The sequence below is a fragment of the Myxocyprinus asiaticus genome, chromosome 8 (assembly GCF_019703515.2).
Source record: "Myxocyprinus asiaticus isolate MX2 ecotype Aquarium Trade chromosome 8, UBuf_Myxa_2, whole genome shotgun sequence".
Taxonomy (NCBI): Eukaryota; Metazoa; Chordata; class Actinopteri; order Cypriniformes; family Catostomidae; genus Myxocyprinus; species Myxocyprinus asiaticus.
Genome location: NC_059351.1, coordinates 17,798,403 through 17,823,660, shown reverse-complemented (window position 1 = coordinate 17,823,660; position 25,258 = coordinate 17,798,403). Strand labels below are relative to the sequence as shown.

Genomic DNA, 25,258 nt, shown 5'->3' with positions numbered 1-25,258 from the left:
AATGATACAAGGTGTTGCTGCAATAGTCTAATTTGGGGGAATGTTTGTTCCTGAAAAAAAAAAAAAAAAAACAAACATTTGTTTACACTTTACCTGAGGACATTAAACACAGGTAGACAATTTTGCAGTTTAAGCTGTATTTAAGGTACTTTAAGCCCTGAAGGATTATTGTTAATAGTCAGCATATAGCAGTTAGCATACTAGCTAACTAGCATGCAGCTACTTTTGCTGAATAAATAAAATGCTATTTTGCCTCTGTCTGTATTTTCTGTATATTTAACTTTTTAGGCTATATTTGAAGTGTCTTGCAGTTATTAAGTCATCTTGGTCATTTTTTTGACTGTCAGGGGTGTCATTAAAGTCAACATGAAATCGCGTTCCCAAGCAATTTTACCTCTGTAATGTGCCATGTTTCCAACTGAAACAGGATATTCATCTGGGAAAAATGTAGGGTTGAACTTAAATTTTAAAATATCGCTACTTTGCTTCTGTATGTACACTGATCAGCCATAACATTAAAACCACAGACAGGTGAAGTGATAACATTTATTATCTCATTACAATGGCACCTGTCAAGGGGTGGGATCTATTAGGCAGTAGGTGAACTGTCAGTTCTTGAAATTCATGTGTTGGAAGCAGGAAAAATGGGCAAGCGTAAGGACTTTGACAAGGGCCAAATTGTGATGGCTAGACGACTGGGTCAGAGCATCTCCAAAACGGCAGGTCTCGTGGGGGGGTTCCCGGTATGCAGTGGTTAGTACCTACCAAAAGTGGTCCAAGGAAGGACAACCGGTGAACAGGGTCATGGGCGCCCAAGGCTCATTGATGCGCGCGGTGAGTGAAGAATAGCCCGTATGGTCCGATCCCACAGAAGAGCTGCTATAGCACAAATTGCTGAAAAACGTAATGTTGGCCATGATAGAAAGGTATCATAACACACAGTTCACCGCCAAAAGTGCCAATAATAGGCATGTGAGTGTCAGAACTGGACCATGGAGCAATGGATGAAGGTGGCCTGGTCTGATGAATCACGTTTTCTTTTAGATCATGTGAACAGAGGTTGCATGTGCGTAGTTTAGCTGGGGAAGAGATGGCAGCAGGATGCACCATGGGAAGAAGGCAGGCCGGCGGAGGCAGTGTGATGCTCTGGGCAATGTTCTGCTGGGAAACCTTGGGTCCTGGCATTCATGTATTGTACCACCTACCTAAAGATTGTTGCAGACTGTGTACACACCTTCATAGCAATAGTATTCACTGATGGCAGTGGCCTACTTCAGCAGGATAATGCGCCCCACCACACTGCAAAAATTTTTCAGGAATGGTTTGAGGAACATGATAAACAGTTCAAGGTGTTGACTTAGCCTCCAAATTCCCCAGATCTCAATCCGATTGAGCATCTATGGGATGTGCTGGACCAACAACTCTGATCCATGGAGGCGTCACCTCGCAACATACAGGACTTAAAGGATCTGCTGCTAACGTCTTGGTGCCAGATACCACAGGACACCTTCAGAGGTCTTGTGGAGTCCATGCCTCAATGGGTCAGAGCTGTTTTGGCGGCACGAGGGGGACCTACATGATATTAGGCAGGTGGTTTTAATGTTGTGGCTGATCTGTGTATTTTGATGTGAAATTACAAACTTTAAGGCTATATTTTAAATATCTTGCAGTCATAAATTCATTTTGGTCATTTTTTTTCGACTATCTCAGGTGTCATTAAAGTCATAATGAAACCCATTTTACACCCATTTTACTTCTGTAATGTGATGCATTTCCGACTGAAACAGGATATTCATACAGGAAAAATGTAGAGTGGAATTTTGATGTCAAATGACAAACATTTAGGCTATTTTAAATATATTGCAGTCATAAATTCATCTTGGTAATTTTTTCGACTACCACCGGTGTCAATAAAGTCAACATGAAACAGTGTTCCTTGACATTTTACTTCTGTAATGTCAATTTACTTCAGTTTCTGTTCCAACTGAAACAAGATATTCATCTGGGAACATGTAGGGTGAACTTAATTTATTTTTTAAATAGCTACATTGCTACTGTATATATTGGTACTTGATGTCAAATTACAAACTTTTAGGCTATATTTGATATTTTCTTGGGTGTCCTTATAATCAAGATGAAACAGAAAGTAATAGGAATAGTAATGCTTCCTTTAGCATGCACCAATAGCCTAATAACTAAGGTATTTCGGCATAAACTATGGTTCCCATGGTAACTTTATTTGTAAGGGAAGTGACCTTCTGCTGAGCCCAGAAAATCTTTCTGAAACCAATCACAGCATCTGTTTATGTGGTCATTTCCTTATCATGGCTTGAGAAATTATTAAAGGAAAGCAAAAGCTGCATATTGATGATGAATGAGATATATAGCCTATACGACCTCAGAAATCCCCATTTTTTCAAGTAAACTAGTGCCTTTTGCTACTAATGCATCATTGTATACGTGTCCTCCCGTCAGGCCAGCGTTTAACCTGAGTGCTTAGGTTCAAAGGTAAGGTCTCTCTGGAGGCATTAGACAGGATTTAGCCGTACCGTCTCAGACCGGGAGAGTTGAGTCAGTCATCCTCTGCCTCACCGGCTTCAGAAGAGAGAACTCCAATGAAGGGACAGGATGTAAGATCATTAGCTAATGGATCTCAGGTGAGCTGACAATTCCTGGCAGAGAAAGAGCCACAGGCATTGGGAAGAGTAGATATCTGCCCTCCCCCAGTGCTTAAATTATATTGGCACAGTCCAGTGCACTTGAGGTTATGTGGTCTGACCTAACAATATGGATAGATGGTAGGAACGACATAAAATACAGATATTAACAAGGCGTTTCCATATGTGTCCACTGGCGTTTGTGTCCACTGTTTTCTGTTCATTCCGATGACGCTCTGCTCCCATAGGAATTAATTGAAAACGCTCGCTTCACTTCGCTCACCACGTACCAGTGGACACCCAGCATAATGTGCAGTACTGTGGTTCACGCGGAAGCGATTTTATGCACCAAACGCTATATTGACATTTAAAAAAGGGAAATTGTAATTTACTTATTTTTTGCTGGGTCTCAGGAACTTATGGTAAGATGACATTATGATAGCTTGTAATGTAAAATAATGAGATCTTTATAATGACAGAGCAGGCTGCATATATGAAAATACACAGAAATATTAGTTCACACTTTATATAAAAATAATGTCAGAATTTTCAAAGCTCTGTGATTTCTTTAAAAAATTTTTTTTTTTTTTTTATAGTGGGCATGAATGTAATGTAATGGTGATTGAGAGAAATAGATCAAAGCCTGTTGTATCATATTTGATACATATGGATTTCAACATGCTTTTTCAATAAAATAATATACAAAATTTTAACCAGGCATAAGTTGCTTATATTCAGCAAATCCTCATTTTAAAATATAAGTAACAATATAATCATTACTGTCACATTTATTTTATTAAAAGAAGCTGTCAATTATCCCAACAGAGTAATTTTTCACGCAAGTCCACCGGCATTTAAAAAAAATAATTTATTTATCCCCTTTTCTCCCAATTTGGAATGCCCAATTCCCAGTACTTAGTAGGTCCTAGTGGTGGCACGGTTACTCACCTCAATCTGGGTGGCGGAGGACAAGTCTCAGTTGCCTCCGCTTCTGAGACCGTCAATCTGCGCATTTTATCACGTGGCTCTTTGTGCATGACACCGCGGAGACTCTGCATGTGGAGGCTCATGCTACACTCCACGATCCACTCACAACGTTCCACATGCCCCACTGAGAGCGAGAACCACTAATCGTGACCACGAGTAGGTTACCCCATGTGACTCTAACCTCCCTAGCAACCGGGCTATTTTGGTTGCTTAGGAGACCTGGCTGGATTCACTCAGCATGCCCTGGATTCCAACACGCGTCTCCAGGGTTGGTAGTCAGCATCAATACTTGCTGAGCTACGCAGGCCCCCCAGTCCGCCGGCATTTTAAATAGATCGATATAAACATTGAAACCACTTTTTTTCCACAAATAACCACTAGATGGTGCCATAAACATGTGAAACTTACCATACGTTTTTTGGCTTTTCAGCTTGAACAGATTGAAACAGGAACCGTCAAACGTTGTGTGTCATATTTGATACATACAGTGTTATAGGGTTAATTTATGCAATACAAATGATGTATGTCAGTAACCTGTAATATGCTTTTCTGGTCTCATTCCAAACCTCAATGTTTGCTTTCTTCCATGGTACACAAAAGTTATTGTCCTTTTAAAATAATGTTTAGGTTTAGGATTGGGTAAGGGGTCGAATTTAGGAAAAATAGTAAAAATGCTCATTCAAAACTACAATGTTCTCTTTCTTCCATTAGTACACAAAAGTTTTTTCTTATTAAAATCATGGTTATGGACTATATGAATTGTCATGAGACCGGGTTGGTTGTGTTCTGTACATCAGCACTCTTGCTCATTTCTATTTCTTAATTATTACACAGAATGCTTGATAGGATGCTTTATTCTGTAAATCATGTCATTTTGCTGTCAAAAATGTATTTATTTAGTAAGCAGGAAATGTTACCAGAATGACTTTGTATAGAGTATAGATGACTTTGTACAGAGAAATGTTCTGCATTTCAGTTATTAATATTTTTTACATTTCAGTATAGTTATCTACACACTCCTAAAATAAGATTACAATTGCAAAATAGAGAGCAGAAAAAAAAAACATGATATACTGTTCATTGATTTGAAAAAAATAAATAAAAAATTAAAATAATTATTATAATCTATAAAAGGAGAGACGTATGCTGTGCAGTCTGGGGGAAAAAAAAACATGTAAGGAAAAAAATCCCAACATAATGAAAAACATAAATAAGGACAGGTGCAGGAGGGAGGCAGGGATAAAATTAAAGATAGCTGTTTGTGAGGAGAGAGAGAGAGAGAGGGTGGGGCGATCAGGCAACAGAAACTAGATGAGATTGGAGTGGTAATACAGGGATTAATAGAAGCGTTCTGTCACCGCTAAATCCAACCATTCTCCCTCTAATCCTCACCCAGTGATCAGCAAACACACCTTCTGTACAACCCAAAATCCATAAAAATTGGGACAATATGAAAAATGCAAATAAATACAAAATGGAGTTTGCTATATTGAAAGCACTACAACTAAACATTATATGATGTTTTACCTTGTGATTTTTATTTTTATTTGTATTTTTTTTTAAAAATTTTTATGGACAGTAATTTCAAATCGGATGTTTGCAACATGCTCCAAAAAAGTTGAGACTAATAGACTAATAACAATTTGACAAGTTAAAATAACAAGGCAATGTGAAACAGGAGATGTTAAACAGGTGAGGCAATCATGTCATTGTATATAAGGATCCTCCAAAAACAGCCTAGTACTTCAAGAGCAAGGATCATTTGAGACTTGTCAATTTTCCAACATTTGCTTCAGCTAATAATCCAGCACTTTGAGAACAATGTTCCCCAAAGAAAAATTGGAAGGATTTTGGGCATTTCGCCCTCTACAGTGCACAATATAATTAAAAGATTTAAGGAATAGGGTCAAATCTCAGTGTGTAAAGGGCAAGACAAAACCCACTTCGAATGCACGTGATCTCTGATCCCTCAGACATCACTGTCTTAAACATCATTCATCTGTAATGGATATCATGAACATTGGCTTGGGATTACTTTAGTAAACCTTCTTTAGTCAACACCATTCACCGCTGCATCCACAGATGCAAGATAAGACTTTACTATGCAAAGCAGAATCCCTACATCAACACCGTCCAAAAGCACTGCCGACTTCTCTGGGCTCGGTCTCATCTTAGATGGAAATTAGAACAGTGGAACTGTGTTTTTTGGTCCGATGAGTCCACATTTCAAATAGTTTTTGAAAAACACAGCCGTTGTGTTCTCCAGGCCAAAGAGAGAAAGGACCATCTAAGCTGTTATCAGCATCAGGTCCAAAAGCCAGTGTCTTTATGGGCCAGGGGTGTGTCAGTGCCAGTGGCGTGGGTAGCCCGCACATCTGTGAGGGCACCATTAATGCAGACAGATATGTACAAATTTAGGAGCAGCATATACTACCATCCATCACCGTCTTTTCCAGGAGCATCTCGGAATTTTCAGCAGGACAACTTCAAACCACATACTGGCTGAATAAACAGAGTGCGGGTACTAGATTGGCCTGCCTGCAGTCCTGACCATCTCAAATTGTGAATGTGTGGTGCATTATGAAGTGAACAATATGGCAACGAAGACCCCGTACACTTGTGTAGCTGAAGACCTGCATAATCGTAATCGGGAAAAATTCTACTTTCTAAACTTAAACTTGTGTCTTCAGTGCCTAAATGCTTAATAAGTGTTATTAGAAGAAATGGTGATGTTTCAGATGGTAAACGCTCAACTGTCCCAACTTTTTTGGAGTGTGTTGCAAACATCTTATTTGAAATTACTGCACATAAAAATATGAAATTCACAAGGTATAACATCATATAATGTTTAGTTGTAGTGCTTTCAATATAGCAAAGGGTGAATATAATTTACAAATCACTCCTTTTTGTTTTTGCATTTTTCATACTGTCCCAACTTTTTTAGAATTGGGATTGTATGTGTGCAAGTTTATATACCTTTGTCTGTGGAAGCAGACCTAACCCTAACCCAACACTACAGCCTCTCTTGTTTCTCTATCTTTCTTTACTTTTCTTTTTTGGCTCCACTATAGAACCGCTGAAACGCCATTATTACATTCATACCCTAACAAACCTCACATCAATATGAATTACCGCTAATGTGAAAAATGGGTGCGGTGCTAAATACTGGACTCTGATTGGTCAATACTATTTCTGGGAAACGATAAGAGCCAATAAGAAGCTATTTATTTATAAAATGTTCATAAAATGCCATCCATTGGCTAAGAGAAAGTGGACGTGTCTCAGACTGAATCTCTGCAAGCGGGATTCAGCTATTTCAAAACGCTGCGTTAATTATCTCCTCTCGTAAGCCAGAGGCCCTTAGACATCAGAGGCCCCTGGGCACTGGCCCAATCAGCCCAGTTGTAGATCTGGCCTTGATCAGAGATGTACTGGGACTAAAATCAGCCCAGCACAGGGCAATGGTGACACAAAATGAACATTTTAATAATTCTGCTCAGCTGAAAATACAGAATTATGTTAGATATACTGTATGCTTTTACATGCTTACATACATTTAAAATATTCTAAATTAATATTTTATTTGTCTAAAATAGTGTTTTCACTGATTACATCAAAAATATTGTAATGTAGGCTCTAAAATGTAATCAATTCAGACATCACATTTGACATTAGGATTATATTCCCCCATAGCATTTTTATACATTATATACAAAATTATATATAGAAGATTAATATAGCACTATAATTAGACCTCTGTAAACTGTAATTTTCTCTCGCAGTGCATATTGACTCTGGCGCTTAAGATGGACATTCAATCCCTCATGCTAAACCGCATTATTATAGTGTGCTTTCATTGACGTTACATATTAAAATCATATAGATGTTAATTGAAGAAGCATGAACACCCCTCGCTTGTTTGTCAAGAGGATTTAAGCACTTCTGAAGCACGTGCGTGTCAGCCTGCGAAACGGATAATATGAGATGATGATCATTGTTTATCATCGCTCGTTTTCTACATCAGTTTCAGATGAACACATCAACACCAGCTGCTAATGTGCAAAAAAGCGATTTTCATTTGCATGCCCGCAAGAAATAGGTGTAGGACGTTGCGCATTTTGGATAGAATAGACATGATAAAAAGCGCAATCTCCACGATGCGCATCATCACATTTTTGAACCACTATATATTTTTCCATTCCTATTATTGAGCGAAAGTCATATTCATGTGATTACTTGACATCAAAGTACGTCAAGATTTTCACGCGCGGTCACATTAACCTTTGCACGATGAAATTCTGTGGATGAAGAAGGATGCACAATTTACTATTGGTCAGTGCAGAAAATTCACTTGTCAAAGTTAAACAAATCTGAACACCATGCAAAATCCGTGAGGGGAAAATGCCACCGGAAGTCCATCGTGCAAAATTCCATTGAGATGACTGCATTTCACCTGATGTATTTCACTGTGCAAATGTAAATGTGACCATGCCTTTAAGAGTTTTTTCTTACCAAAACCTATCCTATGCTTTCAGAAGTCTTGGAATATGATGCACAAGCTGCAAAATCTTTCGCAAAGTCTCCTTTTGTGTTCCAAGTAAGAAAGTAAGTCATGGGTGTGTTATCCCTTTAAATAGAGCTTAACAGTGCCTCACCCACTTATTCAGCATCTGGGTTCCAGAAGTATTTTTCCCATTCTTTTTTTCATAAAATCCTTCATAAAAGAGTTCTAAGCCATGAACCAAACCAACCAGCTCTGAGGTAAATCACATCATCACAAACTTTGTTTTCAGGCAAAAAAAGAATTTGAAAATCGGACAAAAAGACAAAATTACAAAGCTGTGTACTTACTGTCTTCCATGGGGGTACAAACCACAATCCCATGAAGCACTGCGAATGATGTAATTGAAAAAAAAAATTATTCATGTGTCATTCAGTTGAACTCCTAGTGTGACTGAGTCGCACCGCGGACATCAACCAAAGCAGCTCCTGTCCGGAAGAGCTAGTGAAGCGCTTCTCAAATGCTCTGATGCTCGTGCTGTCAGCAGAGGCTCACGCCAAACTCCCACGAAAATATAAACAAACAAATATAAACTTCACTTCACCAGCTTTACTATAATTGAATGATCGTGTAATGGAAAATGTTCCAGGTCATATCTGGTTAATACAAGCAGTGTTAATGACACGCAGTGACACAGTGGAGGAGATTCACGCTTATTCTACAGTATTTCTGCGGAGTGATAAAATGATGAAACTAAATCTCAAACGTTATGCTTCATGAGAAATAAGGGCTTGTTTGTTTAGTCAAAGAGAATTAAAATAACATGTAAAAGTGAAGAAATTAGGACAGAAATATTTTACTGTTGCATAACGTAATATAATTTAAAGTAATATTATATAAAATAATTATAATAAAAATGTATACAAAATGTATATTTTTTATAAAAAAATATTATTAAAATATTTGAGTTCCAAAAACAACAGTGTAATGTAAAATTGAATAAAACTAAAGTTGACCAAAAAGAGACTTATTTTAAGTATTTAGAAATATTTTGATATTTAAAACATTATTCTTCATGTCATTCATAAGTTTTTAATGCCTTAAAAGAAAATCATATCTCCCTATTTTAATGTTTGAACTTATGTAAAAATTACTTCGTAAGGTGTATGAATAACACATGCAGCTTAAGAAATATGACAATTTATATCACAATTAATCGTGAAAGCCCTAAAACAGACAATTAATCATCATAATCGTAATTATTTGTTTGACAATTATTCGTCAGCCAAATTTTATAATCGTGACAGCCCTAGTCTATGGAAAAATGTAATGGGGATTTTTACTTCCGAAACCCGACTGTTTCGCTCTATAGGTGCAAAGTCTCATACTCTGTGTAGTTATGGCATGTGGGGACATCAGGAAAATGATTGACCTAGTTATTTCTTGAAGTTTCACCCTTGTGACCGTCTCTCAGGCATCTCAGCATGAAGTCCCTGTAAGAGAGATCACTGGTGTGAAGATATCCTGCTGACCCTCACATGGACTGCATACATCAGAGGAGAGAATAATAAATGTGATATCTAACCTTCCTGTCAACTCTTTTGGTAGTGTGAAATGCCTCTTGATCCTATTTAGTTCCACCGCTACCAACACCTACTGCGATGCTTCCATGAAAAACTGAGAAACAAATCTGCATTTAGTAGGAGAGGAAAGACTCAATTTGAGGGACAAAGGAAAGAGGACTGGGATATTTAAAGGTGCACTCAATAATTTTTTCCTTATAAATTATAATTAAAAATAAATGAATTGTTATTTTGAAACCTATGTATAAAATCATGACCACTGACATGAGATGAAGAATCTAACCATATATAGGTAAGCTTATTAAAGCTGTTTTATTCTACATGGGGGCTACATTATTCTCTCAAGGGGGCTGCCATATTAGGATCACATGACTAGCCGACTAGCTTAATCTCAGTAACCAGCCCTGTTATTGGACACTTTCAATAATGGATTAAATTAGTAATTGCTGACTGTGAATAGTGACTTCCTACAATGGCATCTGTAACTGAAAACTATTGTATTGCATGATGCTGCATCCAAGCCTCTAGGTGTCAGTGTTGTCCAAGACAACATAAACACAAAAAGTACTGAGTGCACCTTTAAAGTTGCTTGTTTGGTTATCGTGGTATTGATAAGTTTGGCCAAATTCATGAGCGACTAGGAATTTTTGTGTAGATTGTTGTTTTCAAACTGTAGAATATGATTCTAGTGGGATTTTAGGGAAAAAGCACGACCCACTCTGCAACATGACAGCAGACTCTACAATGTGTAACTTACGATATTGGTCTCAATCGTTCTAAATGACAGCTTTAACAGGGTGTTTTATCCCTATTTATAATTGAAGTTTCAACATTTAGTTAGTTACAGTTCAACTGACGCCAAATCATTTTTTCAAAGCGTCCCCTCAGTTTAACGTGTGTTGCAATGCATTCCTGAGTCTGCTGTTGATGTTGTAAAGTAGAGCGGTTGCTCCTCTGAGAATTTGCTCTGACAGCAGTGTACATATAAGCAGATCGGTTGAATTCATGATGAACACTTTTATCAGAAGCTTTGTGGAACTGTGATGATAGCTAATTTTAGCAGAAAGAAAAGGTGACAGCAGAAAAGACTTGAAATATATGATGTTTTGGTGAGCACAACACACTGCACGCGAGTTAATGTGCCATCTGAAATACTGTGGTGAACATAATCATCAATATTAAATATTATGTTGTTAGGTCGCGGCCACACTGTTTTTAGAAACGACCCATTTTTGGTGCTCAAAATGCCATTCCAGTGATGATGAGAGGCATAAACGTTGCCAGATGAGGGCTCGAGGCAAATCGAGGGGGACGATGACCCCTTTGACCATGTATGGAAAACAGTTTTTTTTCTTGCTTTTTCGATATAAATGAATTTGATGTACCATGTAGATTCAAACATTCAGACATTCACCCTAGTCCACCCAGACCATTTATGATATCTAAGCAGCAAAAATTGACATAACTGCGAGCTCATTAACATATGTCCACCCATGTTTACATACAGGTATTAACATTTAATCAATATTCAGCAACTTAACATGGCATAGTCACTCATAACACATGCAAAAAGATTAGCCAATCATAAACGAAGTCACGACATATCTAACATTATAAGTGTACTTAAAAATAAAATGCTACAAAAGTGTAGAAATATATTCCCTTTAAGTAATGTTTTATTTACTATAATTATAGTGAAAAATAAGTGACCAATGAGTAGGTGAATACAACAAAATACAGTAATGCAAACATTAAACCCAATACAAAAATCAAATGTTTTCCCAGTTGAGACCTTCAACCATGATTTGAATGTTGCCACACCAACGCATGTGGATTTCAGCAAATTTTTATAGGTTTGCATGTTCTGTTTGACAAATGTGTGCTGCAGAATAACACCAAAGACACAAACACCTCACAAAAAGGTAAACATACTCCACCTGTCACCCCCCAATCTCCCCATCTTTCCCTCACTTTTAAACAATGCTGCAGAAATGTGTGGGAGAGTGAAAACAGCATAGCAGTTGCATAAGCATCAGACTGCCGTTGGGACCCCCTCAACTTCAGATATAAAGACCGATATACTCACTTGCTCATGCTTTTATCACTCACTGTTCTTTAATCACAGTACATCAGGGTATTCACATGCTAAACTGAAGCAACATCATTAGTAAGTCATGAAAAGACTGCTGGATTTTTAAGGCTAGCATCACTCTTACTATTGCTCATACTTAGTTTTGGTTTCACCTAGCAGTGTAAACAATATTTGTAGCCATTTTTACAATTAACTGCATGGCTTCGATTTAAATGCTACATCCAAGATATGGTTTTAATCACAGGTTACATTCATCTCTCTCTCTCTCTCTCTCTCTGTATGTCCCTGTTATAGTTATGTAACTTCTACTCTTCCATCATGCTTTCACTCTCTCTGTTTTATCCCTTTGTCTTCTGTTTCTCAGTTGCTCCATCTGTCTGTTTCTCTCCATTTCTCTGAATCTGGGTAATTGGATCCGCATTACCCATCCAACTGCTATTTATCACAATGGCTTCACTCTGTTTAACGCAAACATTTGTGGTGTATTTAAAAACATAAAATTATCAAATACAATCTTTTTTCATTGGCAGTGGACCAGAGTTGTTGTTTGCTTTTTATGTTGACAGTGTCTAACTGAGGAAGCCCTAAATGGGAATCTTGCAGCATTAATGTATTTATAATATGTATTTATGAACTGCCCCATAAAGTACTGTGGTGGTATTAGATGATAATACCATGGTACTTTAAGTGGTTCCTGTAGATCAACTGGTAAAGCATGGCGCTAGCAAAGACAAAATCATAGGTTTGATTCAGGGAACACATAAACTGATCAAATGTGTACCTTGAATATACTGAAAGTCACTTTGTATAAAAGTGTCTGCCAAATTCGTAAATGTACCTTTAAACATGGTACTCTTTGATTACTTGCTACTTCAATATACTTCAAAGAATACCATTGTATTAGAATGGCTATAGTATCCAAAAAACATGGTATTATCATGGTAAATCTTCAAAACACTGGTAAGGGGTTGGCGATAAGAAAAACGTATATCATGAGCCCTGACATTTTTGGTCTATATCGATATATATCATGTTTGATATATATTGAAATTTGTAGGGGTGTCCCGATACGATACTGATATTGGAATCGGTTCCGATACCGCGCTCATGTACATGTACTCATGACTCGTAAAATGCTGTAGGGTTTCTGTGGGAATCCAAATAGACATAATAAACACAGTGTGAACGTAACATGGGACTCTCGTGAGACTTTGCGTCTGGATGTTTACCTATTAGACATGACCCCAGTTGAGCTAGATGTTAGCATGTTGCTAAGCTAATATCATGATACTCTAAAATGCGTTACAATACTCTGATGGACCTATGATGTTAAGTAAGCAATTCGGTAGGTTTTGGAACAGAGCTACTGTTTGCCATTCATTTGCATAGTGATATTTGAAATGTTGGTATGCGTTTGCTCATTTTGACTAGCCTACGGACATTAGGGTCGTTTGCCAGAAAATACCCTGACCCATTAGCACTGCGAGAAAGCTTGTGGTTGTATACAGAGTGATTTTGGCAGTAGTATGCAGACAGCTCATGTGTTTGTGTTTAGTCTGTAGCCAGGACATGCTGAGGTAAACTGGGCAGGCCGCATTGCTGTTTCACACCCTTTTGAAAACCTTCACTGACAACTGATTTAGGAGCCGCATGGGAGACGCACTCTTACAACAGGATAAATGGAGAGAAAGAGAGAGGGGAAAATGGGAGGAAAGAGATGGTATAATCGGTGAAGTATAAGGAGAGATTAAAAAAGAGATGAAAATAATATATATCAATGTAAGTCTTTTTGCTGTTGATATTTATTTGAAATTAAGAGTCAATATTCAGCACAATCTTTTTCAATCTTTTTCAAAGGCCAATGCCGATATCTAGAGAGCAGTGTGGCCGATGGCAAATTTAATAACATCATACACATCATTTTATGATGGCAAATGAGATTTTCTGAAATTGAATACTTATTTTACACAATATTTACTATAATACTTGACAGAATTCTCTACAAAATTCTGAAAACAGAAAATGTTTATTATGCATTAATATTGGTAATGGTTGATTTAGAAACAATGTTTACAACCTGCCTTCGGCTATTTCTGTGTGATGTATTGTGACTTATCTCAGCGTGAAACAGGATATTCAATGAAAAAAAAAATATATACGCATACAAACGTGGTATCGTTTGAATTTTTTGTTCTAATGTACCTCGTAACCCTGCCATTTAAAGTCAACATGAAATGCCTTTTGCAACATTTTACTTTAATGTGAAGTATTTCAAGTGAAACAGGGGATTTGGATTTGGATTTCATCCATCGAGCATTGATTGGTACGTGAAAAGTGTTATCTATATGACAGGTGTTTGGAGGGGAGGGGCTGAAAAATAAGAGGCACTGGTGATGTCAGCCGAAAAAGGGAAGTCGTTTTGGAGGTGGAGCAAGATATTACATTTTGATTAAGAATTAAGAAAACAAACATGTTCTATTTTTGGAATAACTGATGAATCATTCACAATAAGACCATGAATATGTTTTAAGAAAATCACATAAGGTTCATTTTGATTTCATGTTGACTTTGTTACCAACACCATCATCATTGTCATCAACTTTATTGTCATTGATTCATAGATAGATTCCACTGTTTTTCTACCACATAATATTTACCCCTCCTCCTCTTTTCTCCTTTTTTTTTAGGTACCATTTTTCCTCCATTTACGTCTATGGTATCTGCCCCATTGACCAACCCCAGCATCGCAGGAATCCTTTTCTGTTTCAACCCATCTTCTGAACCTGAAAATAAAAGCGGAGATCAGATTTATTATATCACAAATTCAATTCTTATTGCAATTTTGGTTTTCACAAATGGACAGGAGAAATCCAGCCTGCATCAGACAGAGGAAGCAATAATGCCGATAGCAGGAGATGTCCAATTTTCATTCAGACAGCAATTTTAAGAGTGATGATACTGAGAAGGTTTTTTGTTCGTTTTATTATCTGCTTACCATCTTTCCATGATATTATTCCTTGGAGAGTCTGAATATGTACCTTTGAGAGATCTGGTTGGGATCATATGCCCAGTGAGTTGGGTTTTGGAAGTCCAGCCTTCTTCTGGATTGGATGTCTTTAAGATACCTTAAGATCGTAAACACAAGGGTGTTTGGTATGTTGGAAATGGATAATAGATGCCAAACCCAAGCTCCAGAGAACTTGGAAAAGGAGAAAAACTTTCCAAACTAGGGCCTGAGTGGGTTTGTTGGCCCTTTTTGGGCCTCAATCCAAATCTCAACCTTTTTCGTCCCATTTTTCTGCATGTTTGACACCCTTTTCTTACTCCCTAACCTCCACCATTCCTTGAAGACTCTGAATATGGACCTTTGAGAGATCTGACTGGGATCAGACATCCAGTGAGTTGGGTTTTGAAGCCCAGGCTTCTTCTGGATTGGATATGTCAAGGTCATAAACTCAAGGGTGTTGGATATTTTGGAAGTGAATTATAGATGCCAAACCCTACTTCCAGAAAACATTTTGAGAAGGAGAAAAACTCTGCAAACTAGGACTGTGAGTGGGTTTGTTGGCCCCTTTTGGGCCTCAACCCAAATCTCAACTTCTTCGCCCCATTTTTCTGCACATTTGGCACCCATTTCATTCTTCCCTGACCTCCACCATTCCTTGAAGACTCTGAAGATAGACCTTTAAGAGATCAGCCTAGGATCAGACACCCAGTAAGTTGGGTTTGGATGCCCAGGCTTCTTTAGGATTGGATGTGTAAAGGTCGTAAACTCAAGGGTGTTGGATATTTCGGAAGTGGATTATAGATGCCAAACTTTCTCGAAGACCTTCGAGAAATCTAGATGGCATCAGACAACATGTGAGCTGGATTTGGGATGCCCAGCCCAACTCTTTCTTTCCGGGATTGGATGCTTATTATATTTCTCAAGGGTGTTGGATATTTTGGAAGTGGATTATCTTTTTAGATGCCAAATCCCACTTCCAGGGAACTTTTATAAGGAGAAGACCTCTGAAAAGTAGGGCTGTGAGTGTGTATTTTGACACTTTTTTTGGGCCCAAACCCAAATCTCAACCCTGTTTTGTGCCCATTTGGCACCCATTTCTTGCCCCCGTCTCTATACGACCTCCACCATTCGCCCCTCGCTAGCCACGGCAGTCCTCCCTCCCCGTTCCCGCCCCCACCCTCACCCTCCTCATCACCCGACCCCTTCCCCTCACCACACTCCTCACCCCTCTACCCAAGTCACTATGGCCACTGGCACTACCACCACTGCCCGTGAACACCTCCTAGTGGTGCGGAGGCGCAGCCCACATATGCGCTACACGCTAAGCCCAGAGAATCTCCGCAGCCTCTCAGCGCAGAGTGGTTCTGGGAATGTGGGGAGTTCTAGAGGAGGACCCCCAGAACCAATGGGCCTACAGCGTGCCAACAGTGACACCAACCTGGTGACGTCGGACAGCCGTTCCTCTTTAACAGCCTCGACGTACCAGTTCACGCTTGGGCGAGGACAAAACCTGGTCATCTCTTGGGACATTAAGGAGGAAGTGGATGCCACTGACTGGATTGGGCTGTACCATATAGGTGAGTTGTTTGGGGGACAAATGCATAAGCTGTGTCCCAAATAAGACACTATAAACTATGCACTCTGACATCTTGTGCATGAGGTGAAGTATCATCTCAAATGAACCGCTTATGGTTACTACATGGAAGCATTTAGCAGTTTTCAGCTGAAGGAAATGATGTTTCAAATGCACGTGATGTGTTGCCACTAGCTTTAACATGTTAATCAACCTCAGTCCATCACTTATACAGTATGTCAAGTAATGTACATATTCACACAGTGTGGGGTTATGGTAAAGCATTCAACTCACATTTGCAAAGTGCTGTCTTCTTCAAAGTTTCTGTAGGTTTCTGTAGTCGGTTGAGAAGTACATCATCCAGGTACTTATAGTACAATTCTTTTTCATTGCATTTTCAGTGTGAACACACTATTCACATAACTTACTCTTCAAAATGCCATAGAAGAGTGAAGCAGTATGCGATTTGGGACACAGCTATTTTAGAATGTCAAACATTGGAGAAAGTGTTACAAGAGATTGTATAGATCTTTGAACAGTATGGGGAATGTTTCTTTTAAAAGATAAAATGTTACATTATCACATTACCCCATAATGAACGTAACTAAGTATGTTAAACGTACTTTTTCTCATCTACAGTTTGCTAAAGCTCTCTCTATTTCTGAACAGTAGCGCTATGTTTGGTTGGCAGATCTTTTTTCCATATACTGTAGTTTGCATGCAAGGACTATACCCCTTTATAAACGTTGAGTTGCTTGCAGTTTAGACAGCTAAAAGCCTAAAAAAGACAATTTAATCCATTACTTCTACAAAGTAATTTATAACATTTGTTTATTATTACGTATTACCCCCAGCACTGGTTTGCATATGCAAAAAAGACACAAAAAAATACATTTCTGTGTAAATCAGTCAAATACAAAATTACATAAATTATTGCATCATTTGACAGTTTGCATAAAAATGATTTTTGAAGTTGATTTCACAGAAAAATCATTTGGTTTGGGTGATTTTTAGAGATGTATAAACAGGGTTTGGGAAAAGCTTCTTGAGTTACAGTGATATACTAAACAGGGGAGTCATTTCTGACCTGAAAGGGTGGCTGACTGCTGGAGAACTGATGGTTGTCTTTTTTACTGCTCCACTAAGCTAAATATGAACAGGCTGTGACCTGTGTTTATTATGAGAGAGGCCTAGCACAACAAAGAGCTATTGAAAGTGAATGAGCAAATAAAGACAGAAAAACTGCTGAGTCAGTTATGCATCTGCTTAATTGCCTTTAACTGTCATTAACTGCCTTTTATCTTTTGTTACCCTCTCGCTCTCTTTTTCTCCTTGTACATCAAGCCTTTACACGCACTGAAGGATAAATCTAATTACTCAGCATTATTGCTGATGGCCTTGAGAGCTCATAACCGCTGTAGTTTTGATTTGTAGAGGAGAGGTGGGAGGATGAGCTAAACTTTTCCCATGAGATTGTAACCAACCATGAGCAAGCTCAATGCACTTTTAGCCCAAGAGACTGACTATCAGAACAACTGCAATGGAATTAACCATTAATTGACTTTCTTTTGAGTTGGAGTGAGTTATTAAATTAAATTGTTATGGATTATACAGGTTACATGTGTCAGTAAGAATAAGGTTTTACTCTCATTCTACTGTAATCTCCACCCTTCTTTGGCAGCTGTAGTATAGAGCACATGGTTTTAAGGGCCAGTTGACAGTCATGGTCAGTGAAAGGCGATCCCTCACATTACTATAGCCATCTGCATGGAGCCATCGATCTGAACTGGGAAAATCCTCTGTGGCCTGTCCCAGGGAAAAGCCCCTGCTCAGGGACTGTGCCAGCCATCAATTCACTCAGAGCATCTTGAGCTCCATTCATAGCCTTAGGAGTGACTGAGCCTGACATATGACATGTTACAGAGAAACAAAGCAACCGGCTTAATCTAGATAATTTCTTACAGCAGGGTTAATGTGTCAGAGGTGTGATGGATTAATTTGGAGGTTGAGGTATAAGTGCCTTATTAGTTGCATTGAAAATAGTTTTGAAAAAGTTTATTTTTTAATTTATTTATTTTTGGTCTGGCCATATATCTATAGATTAAAACAATTATGATTAATTGCATGATTTTTTTTTTTTTTTTAGTTAACACAATTTATCTTTCTTTTCAAATGTGTTCAAATAAAGTGAATGAACATTACATTTATATAGCACTTTTCTGACACTACACTCAAAGCATTTTACACAGTGAACTCTCCTGAACCACCACCAGTGTGCAGCATCCACCATAGTGCACCAGTATGCTCACCACACATTGGTGGAGAGGCAAGTTATAGATCCAATTAATGGATGGGGATTATTAGGAGGCCATGATTGAGAAAGGCCAATGGGGGGAATTTGGCCAGGACAACAGGGTTACACCCCTACTCTTTATGAGAGGTGCTGTGGGATTTTTAATGACCACAGAGAGTCAGGACCTTAGTTTAATGTGTCATCCAAAGGATGGTGCCTTTTTACAGCACAGTTTTCCCATCACTACACTGAGTTGTTAGGACCCACACAGTCCACAGGGTGAGCACCCTCTGCTGGTCTCTCTAACACTTGTCCCAGCAGCAACCTTAGTTTTCCCCATGAGGTCTCCCATCCAGGTACTGACCAAGCTCAACCCTGCTTAGCTTCAGTAGGCAACCAGTCTTGAGCTACAGGGTGATATGGCTGTATTGAGTTCATCTTTAAAGGGAAGAAACAAATAACATTTATCAAAGATATTTGTGTTGCAGCAGTTCATCTCTTCTTATTAACAGGATTTTATTACTTGTAGGTGATATTACATACTTGAGCTTTTATGATAATTGCATCTCGGCCATGCAAAGATGGCAAATTCTAAAATCTCACGAAACCTGTCAAATACATCCTGGGTCATATTTTAAATTTAAAAGAAACAAGAAATTCTATTTAAGCTTATACACACACACACACACTCACTCACTCACTCACTCTCTCTCTCTCTCTCTCTCTCTCTCTCTCTCTCTACCGGTCAAAAGTTTTGAAACACTTACTCATTCTTTATTATAATTTTTTTCTTCACATTTTAGAATAATAGTAAAGTCATCAAAACTATGGAATAACATAAATGGAACTATGGGAATTATGTTGTGACTAATCAAAATCCAAAATAAATCAAAACTGTTATATTTTAGCATCTTCAGAGTAGTCACCCTTTGCCTAGAATTTGCAGACATGTACTCTTGACATTTTCTCAAACAACTTCTTGAGGTATCTCCCTGGGATGCTTTTTAAACAGTATTGAAGGAGTTCCCATCTATGTTGGGCACTTATTGGCTGCTTTTCTTTATTGTTTGGTCCAAGTCATCAATTTCAAAAACATTTTTTTTTATTACATTTTAGTTTTATAATGAAATAAATTAATATGTTGGCACAATTACATTTTTGTTTACAAAACTAATTTCAAACATTTAAGCATACGCCTTCAGATCAAAAGATTTTTAAGATCATGAGAAACATTTCAGTCGTGTTTCAAAACTTTTGACCGGTAGTGTACATATTTATATTTATTATAAAAGCTTATTTTTAGGAACATTTTTTTTGCATTGTTTTTATTTAGATTTTCATGACCAGCACATTTTCATCCAGTTCTCATGACTGTAATATGGAAAAAAACACAAAATATTTATTAAAAATAAATATTTATAAATTAATTTATTTAATAGTTATTTAATTTTGTAAAATATATTGAAAATATTATGTGTGTGTATATATATATGTATATATATATATATATATATATATATATATATATATATATATATATATTAAATATACTAAAAATATATATTTTTACTGTAATACTGAAAAAAAAATACTGTATTACAATAATAACTATGTATTTAGAATCACCACTGAGAACAATGAAAAGGACAAACAAAAAAACTCAAAAGTAAAATATATATATGTTTTGTTCACGGGCTTGGAGCATGTACTCACTGAACTCTAAAGGGATTTAACAGGTTTTTCTGGGAAACATGTTGATGTTAGATGCTACTGATCTGGAGATGAAGGTGATTGAATTTTACGGGAGTCATGTGACACAGAAAAGTGAATTGTGGCTCTTGTAGACATGCTGTAACAGATGCCCAGTGTCAGCTCTGTGATATACTTTTACATGACTTGCTATAGATCACGGTACACAAGGCTATTCTGTTCAAAGACAAAGAGTCTCTGACAAAATGAATAGTGCTGTCCCACAATTATACATCACAGACTACCATCATACCTCGAACAAAACCTCTTCTCTAAACCTTTCCTCACCAGCAGGACACAACTTGGCAATTTCCAGTGATTAAATCGCTTTCACTGTGAATGCACCTTTAATCCAAAATCCCACTGGTCAAAAACCTGCTACGCATGCACATATTAAACATTATATGTTCTGACTGGCTGTAAATGTTAGGTTAAACAGCATATGTGCTTTCAGTGTGTGAACAAATAACTTTTTGCTGGCTACTTTTGCGTCACTACTGGTTAGGATACAGTGTACGGTAGTACTCCCTAAATAGAACGAATTGTTAATTGTGTTTTGTCATTAGATGTTTTTCACTCTTTTTGTTCAGATACTGTTTGTCCTGAAGCAAGAAGCGGAAGGGAGAGAGCAAGAGAAACTCATCAGTGGGTTGTTGGGTCTCTGGTTTGTGTGGCTGTATTGATTAAACAGGCTCAGACTGGAAATTGTAGCTAATGTGCTCATGAACTCAGTTTACCCACAATGCCATCTGTCTGCTCTGAATAACTGCCAGTCAGTTTGGTAGTGCCTTCTTTTTACCTGCCTCTTGAAATTATCGTCTTTCAGGGAGATTAGTATTATACATTGAGCATCAACTATATTCAACTAATAACTTGAAATTTTTAAAGCACGTTCTCTATAGAAATACGTGCAGCTAGTGGATGAAGTTATTAACTTACTATCTATACTACTATTTACTTTATATATATATATATATATATATATATATATATATATATATATATATATATATATATATATATATATATATACACACACACACTACCGGTCAAAAGTTTTGAAACACTTACTCATTCTTTATTATAATTTTTTTTTCACATTTTAGAATAATAGTAAAGTCATTAAAACTATGGAATAACATAAATGGAACTATGGGAATTATGTTGTGACTAAACAAAATCCAAAATAAATCAAAACTGTGTTATATTTTAGCATCTTCAAAGTAGTCACTCTTTGCCTAGAATTTGCAGACATGTACTCTTGACATTTTCTCAAACAACTTCTTGAGGTATCACCCTGGGATGCTTTTTAAACAGTATTGAAGGAGTTCCCGTCTATATGCTGGGCACTTATTGGCTTCTTTTCTTTATTATTTGGTCCAAGTCATCAATTTTTTTGTAATTAAATTTTAGATTTATAATGAAATAAATTAATATGGTGGCACAATTATATTTTTGTCTACAAAACTAATTTCAAACATTTAAGCATACGCCTTCAGATCAAAAGATTTTTAAGATCATGGGAAACATTTCGGTCAAGTGTTTCAAAACTTTTGACCGGTAGTGTGTGTGTGTGTGTGTGTGTGTGTGTGTGTGTGTATATATATATATATATATATATATATATATATATATATATATATATATATATATTCATTTTTTAACCACTCCACAGATTTAATATTGGCAAACTATAGTTTTGGCAAGTCGTTTAGGACATCTACTTTATGCATGACACAAGTAATTTTTCCAACAATTGTTTACAGACAGATTGTTTCACTTTTAATTGACTATATCACAATTCCAGTTGGTCAGAAGTTAACGTACACTAAGTTAACTGTGCCTTTAAGCAGCTTGGAAAATTCCAGAAAATGATGTCAAGCCTTTAGCCAATTAGCCAATTAGCTTTTGATAGGAGGTGTACTGAATTGGAGGTGTACCTGTGGATGTATTCATAGTCTGGTTCATCCTTGGGAGCAATTCCCAAATGCCTGAAGGTACCACGTTCATCTGTACATACAAAAGTACGCAAGTATAAACACCATGGGACCACGCAGTCATCATACCGCTCAGGAAGGAGACGCATTCTGTCTCCTAGAGATGAATGTACTTTGGTGCAAAAAAAGTGCAAATCAATCCCAGAACAACAGCAAAGGACCTTGTGAAGATGCTGGAGGATCAGGTAGACAAGTATTATATATATATACAGGTGCATCTCAATGAATTAGAATGTCATGGAAAAGTTCATTTATTTCAGTAATTCAGCTCAAATTGTGAAACTCGTGTAATAAATAAATTCAGTGCACACAGACTGAAGTAGTTTAAGTCTTTGGTTCTTTTAATTGTGATGATTTTGGCTCACATTTAACAAAAACCCACCAATTCACTATCTCAAAAAATTAGAATATGGTGACATGCCAATCAGCTAATCAACTCAAAACACCTGCAAAGCTTTTCTGAGCCTTCAAAATGGTCTCTCAGTTTGGTTCACTAGGCTACACAATCATGGGGAAGACTGCTGATCTGACAGTTGTCCAGAAGACAATCATTGACACCCTTCACAAGGAGGGTAAGCCACAAACATTCATTGCCAAAGAAGCTGGCTGTTCACAGAGTGTTGTATCCAAGCATGTTAACAGAAAGTTGAGTGGAAGGAAAAAGTGTGGAAGAAAAAGATGCACAACCAACCGAGAGAACCGCAGCCTTACGATTGTCAAGCAAAATCGATTCAAGAATTTGGGTGAACTTCACAAGGAATGGACTGAGGCTGGGGTCAAGGCATCAAGAGCCACCACACACAGATGTGTCAAGGAATTTGGCTACAGTTGTCTTATTCCTCTTGTTAAGCCACTCCTGAACCACAGACAACGTCAGAGGCGTCTTACCTGGGCTAAGGAGAAGAAGAACTGGACTGTTGCCCAGTGGTCCAAAGTCCTCTTTTCAGATGAGAGCAAGTTTTGTATTTCATTTGGAAACCAAGGTCCTAGAGTCTGGAGGAAGGGTGGAGAAGCTCATAGCCCAAGTTGCTTGAAGTCCAGTGTTAAGTTTCCACAGTCTGTGATGATTTGGGGTGCAATGTCATCTGCTGGTGTTGGTCCATTGTGTTTTTTGAAAACCAAAGTCACTGCACCCGTTTACCAAGAAATTTTGGAGCACTTCATGCTTCCTTCTGCTGACCAGCTTTTTAAAGATGCTGATTTCATTTTCCAGCAGGATTTGGCACCTGCCCACACTGCCAAAAGCACCAAAAGTTGGTTAAATGACCATGGTGTTGGTGTGCTTGACTGGCCAGCAAACTCGCCAGACCTGAACCCCATAGAGAATCTATGGGGTATTGTCAAGAGGAAAATGAGAAACAAGAGACCAAAAAATGCAGATGAGCTGAAGGCCACTGTCAAAGAAACCTGGGCTTCCATACCACCTCAGCAGTGCCACAAACTGATCACCTCCATGCCACGCCGAATTGAGGCAGTAATTAAAGCAAAAGGAGCCCCTACCAAGTATTGAGTACATATACAGTAAATGAACATACTTTCCAGAAGGCCAACGATTCACTAAAAAATTTTTTTTATTGGTCTTATTATGTATTCTAATTTTTTGAGAGAGTGAATTGGTGGGTTTTTGTTAAATGTGAGCCAAAATCATCACAATTAAAAGAACCAAAGACTTAAACTACTTCAGTCTGTGTGCATTGAATTTATTTAATACACAAGTTTCACAATTTGAGTTGAATTACTGAAATAAATGAACTTTTCCACAACATTCTAATTTATTGAGATGCACCTGTATATCTCAAAACAAATAGATATCAGCTTTTTTTTTGTTTACTTTGTCAGACCCAGAGTTTCAATATTAATCTATGAAAATCTATTATAAAAATACAAATAATTACATGTTAAAAACTATGATAATCTAAACTGAGAGTGAAATAAACATAAAACATTTAAAAATGTATTGTGTGAAAATGATTTATATAAATTTTTCATAAAATACAACTGTCCCACAGTTGTGGCATTATTTTCACCACACCAAACATTTTTGTCCTCAATGAAGTTTCTGTACTTTCTAACGAAGTTGATAAAATTGTCAGCGAAGAACATGCTTGAGATGAAATATGAGACATGAAGTGATGTTTGAAGAAAACAGAGAATATTTAAGGTAAACATCACTTGTAGGCATAATATTTTTATTGGGCGTCATTTCCAATCAAGCTGTAATTTTGCCAAATTACGCAAAATGTGTGAAAATATTCTTTAATTGTATCTTAAGGATACATAAAATATTAGCTATGAAATTAGACTTCTAAAATGCATCTTATTTCAGAGGCAAACAGTATTGGATATGTGAAAAAATTTGCATGTTATTTTTTTTTTTAAAGTGTCAGTCCTGTCCAATGACATTTTCTTTTTTTTTTTAAATAACATGCACTGATGAGTTGTGCACAATAAAACTTGTACTGAGAAAGTAAATAGTGTCATTTTTTATTTCATGTTGAGTGTAGTGGTAATTTTTTTTATTTGGAATGCCCAATTCCCAGTGTGCTCTAAGTCCTTGTGGTGACTTAGTGACTCGCCTCAATCCGGGTGGCGGAGGACGAATCTCAGTTGCCTTTGCGTCTGAGACCGTCAATCCACGCATCTTATCACATGGCTTGTTGAGCGCATTACCGCAGAAACATAGCGTGTGTGGAGGCTTCACGCTACTCTCCGCAGCATCCATGCACAACTCACCACGCACCCCACCGAGAGCGAGAACCACATTATAGTGACCACGAGGAGGTTACCCCATGTGACTCTACCCTCCCTAGCAACCGGGC

The 25,258-nt window shown here is 37.5% G+C and overlaps 1 protein-coding gene across 3 annotated transcripts in view; it reads left to right on the top strand.

Moving 5' to 3' along the window:
* Window positions 1–25,258, top strand: part of LOC127445108 (E3 ubiquitin-protein ligase HECW2-like) — a 94,800-nt gene that overhangs the window by 12,199 nt on the left and 57,343 nt on the right. For all 3 annotated transcript variants that reach the window (XM_051704907.1, XM_051704906.1, XM_051704905.1), the window contains exon 2: window positions 14,508–16,404. In XM_051704907.1, the coding sequence (XP_051560867.1) occupies window positions 16,071–16,404 (334 nt within the window). In that variant the 5' untranslated portion in view covers window positions 14,508–16,070. The remainder of the gene's footprint in view (window positions 1–14,507; window positions 16,405–25,258) is intronic.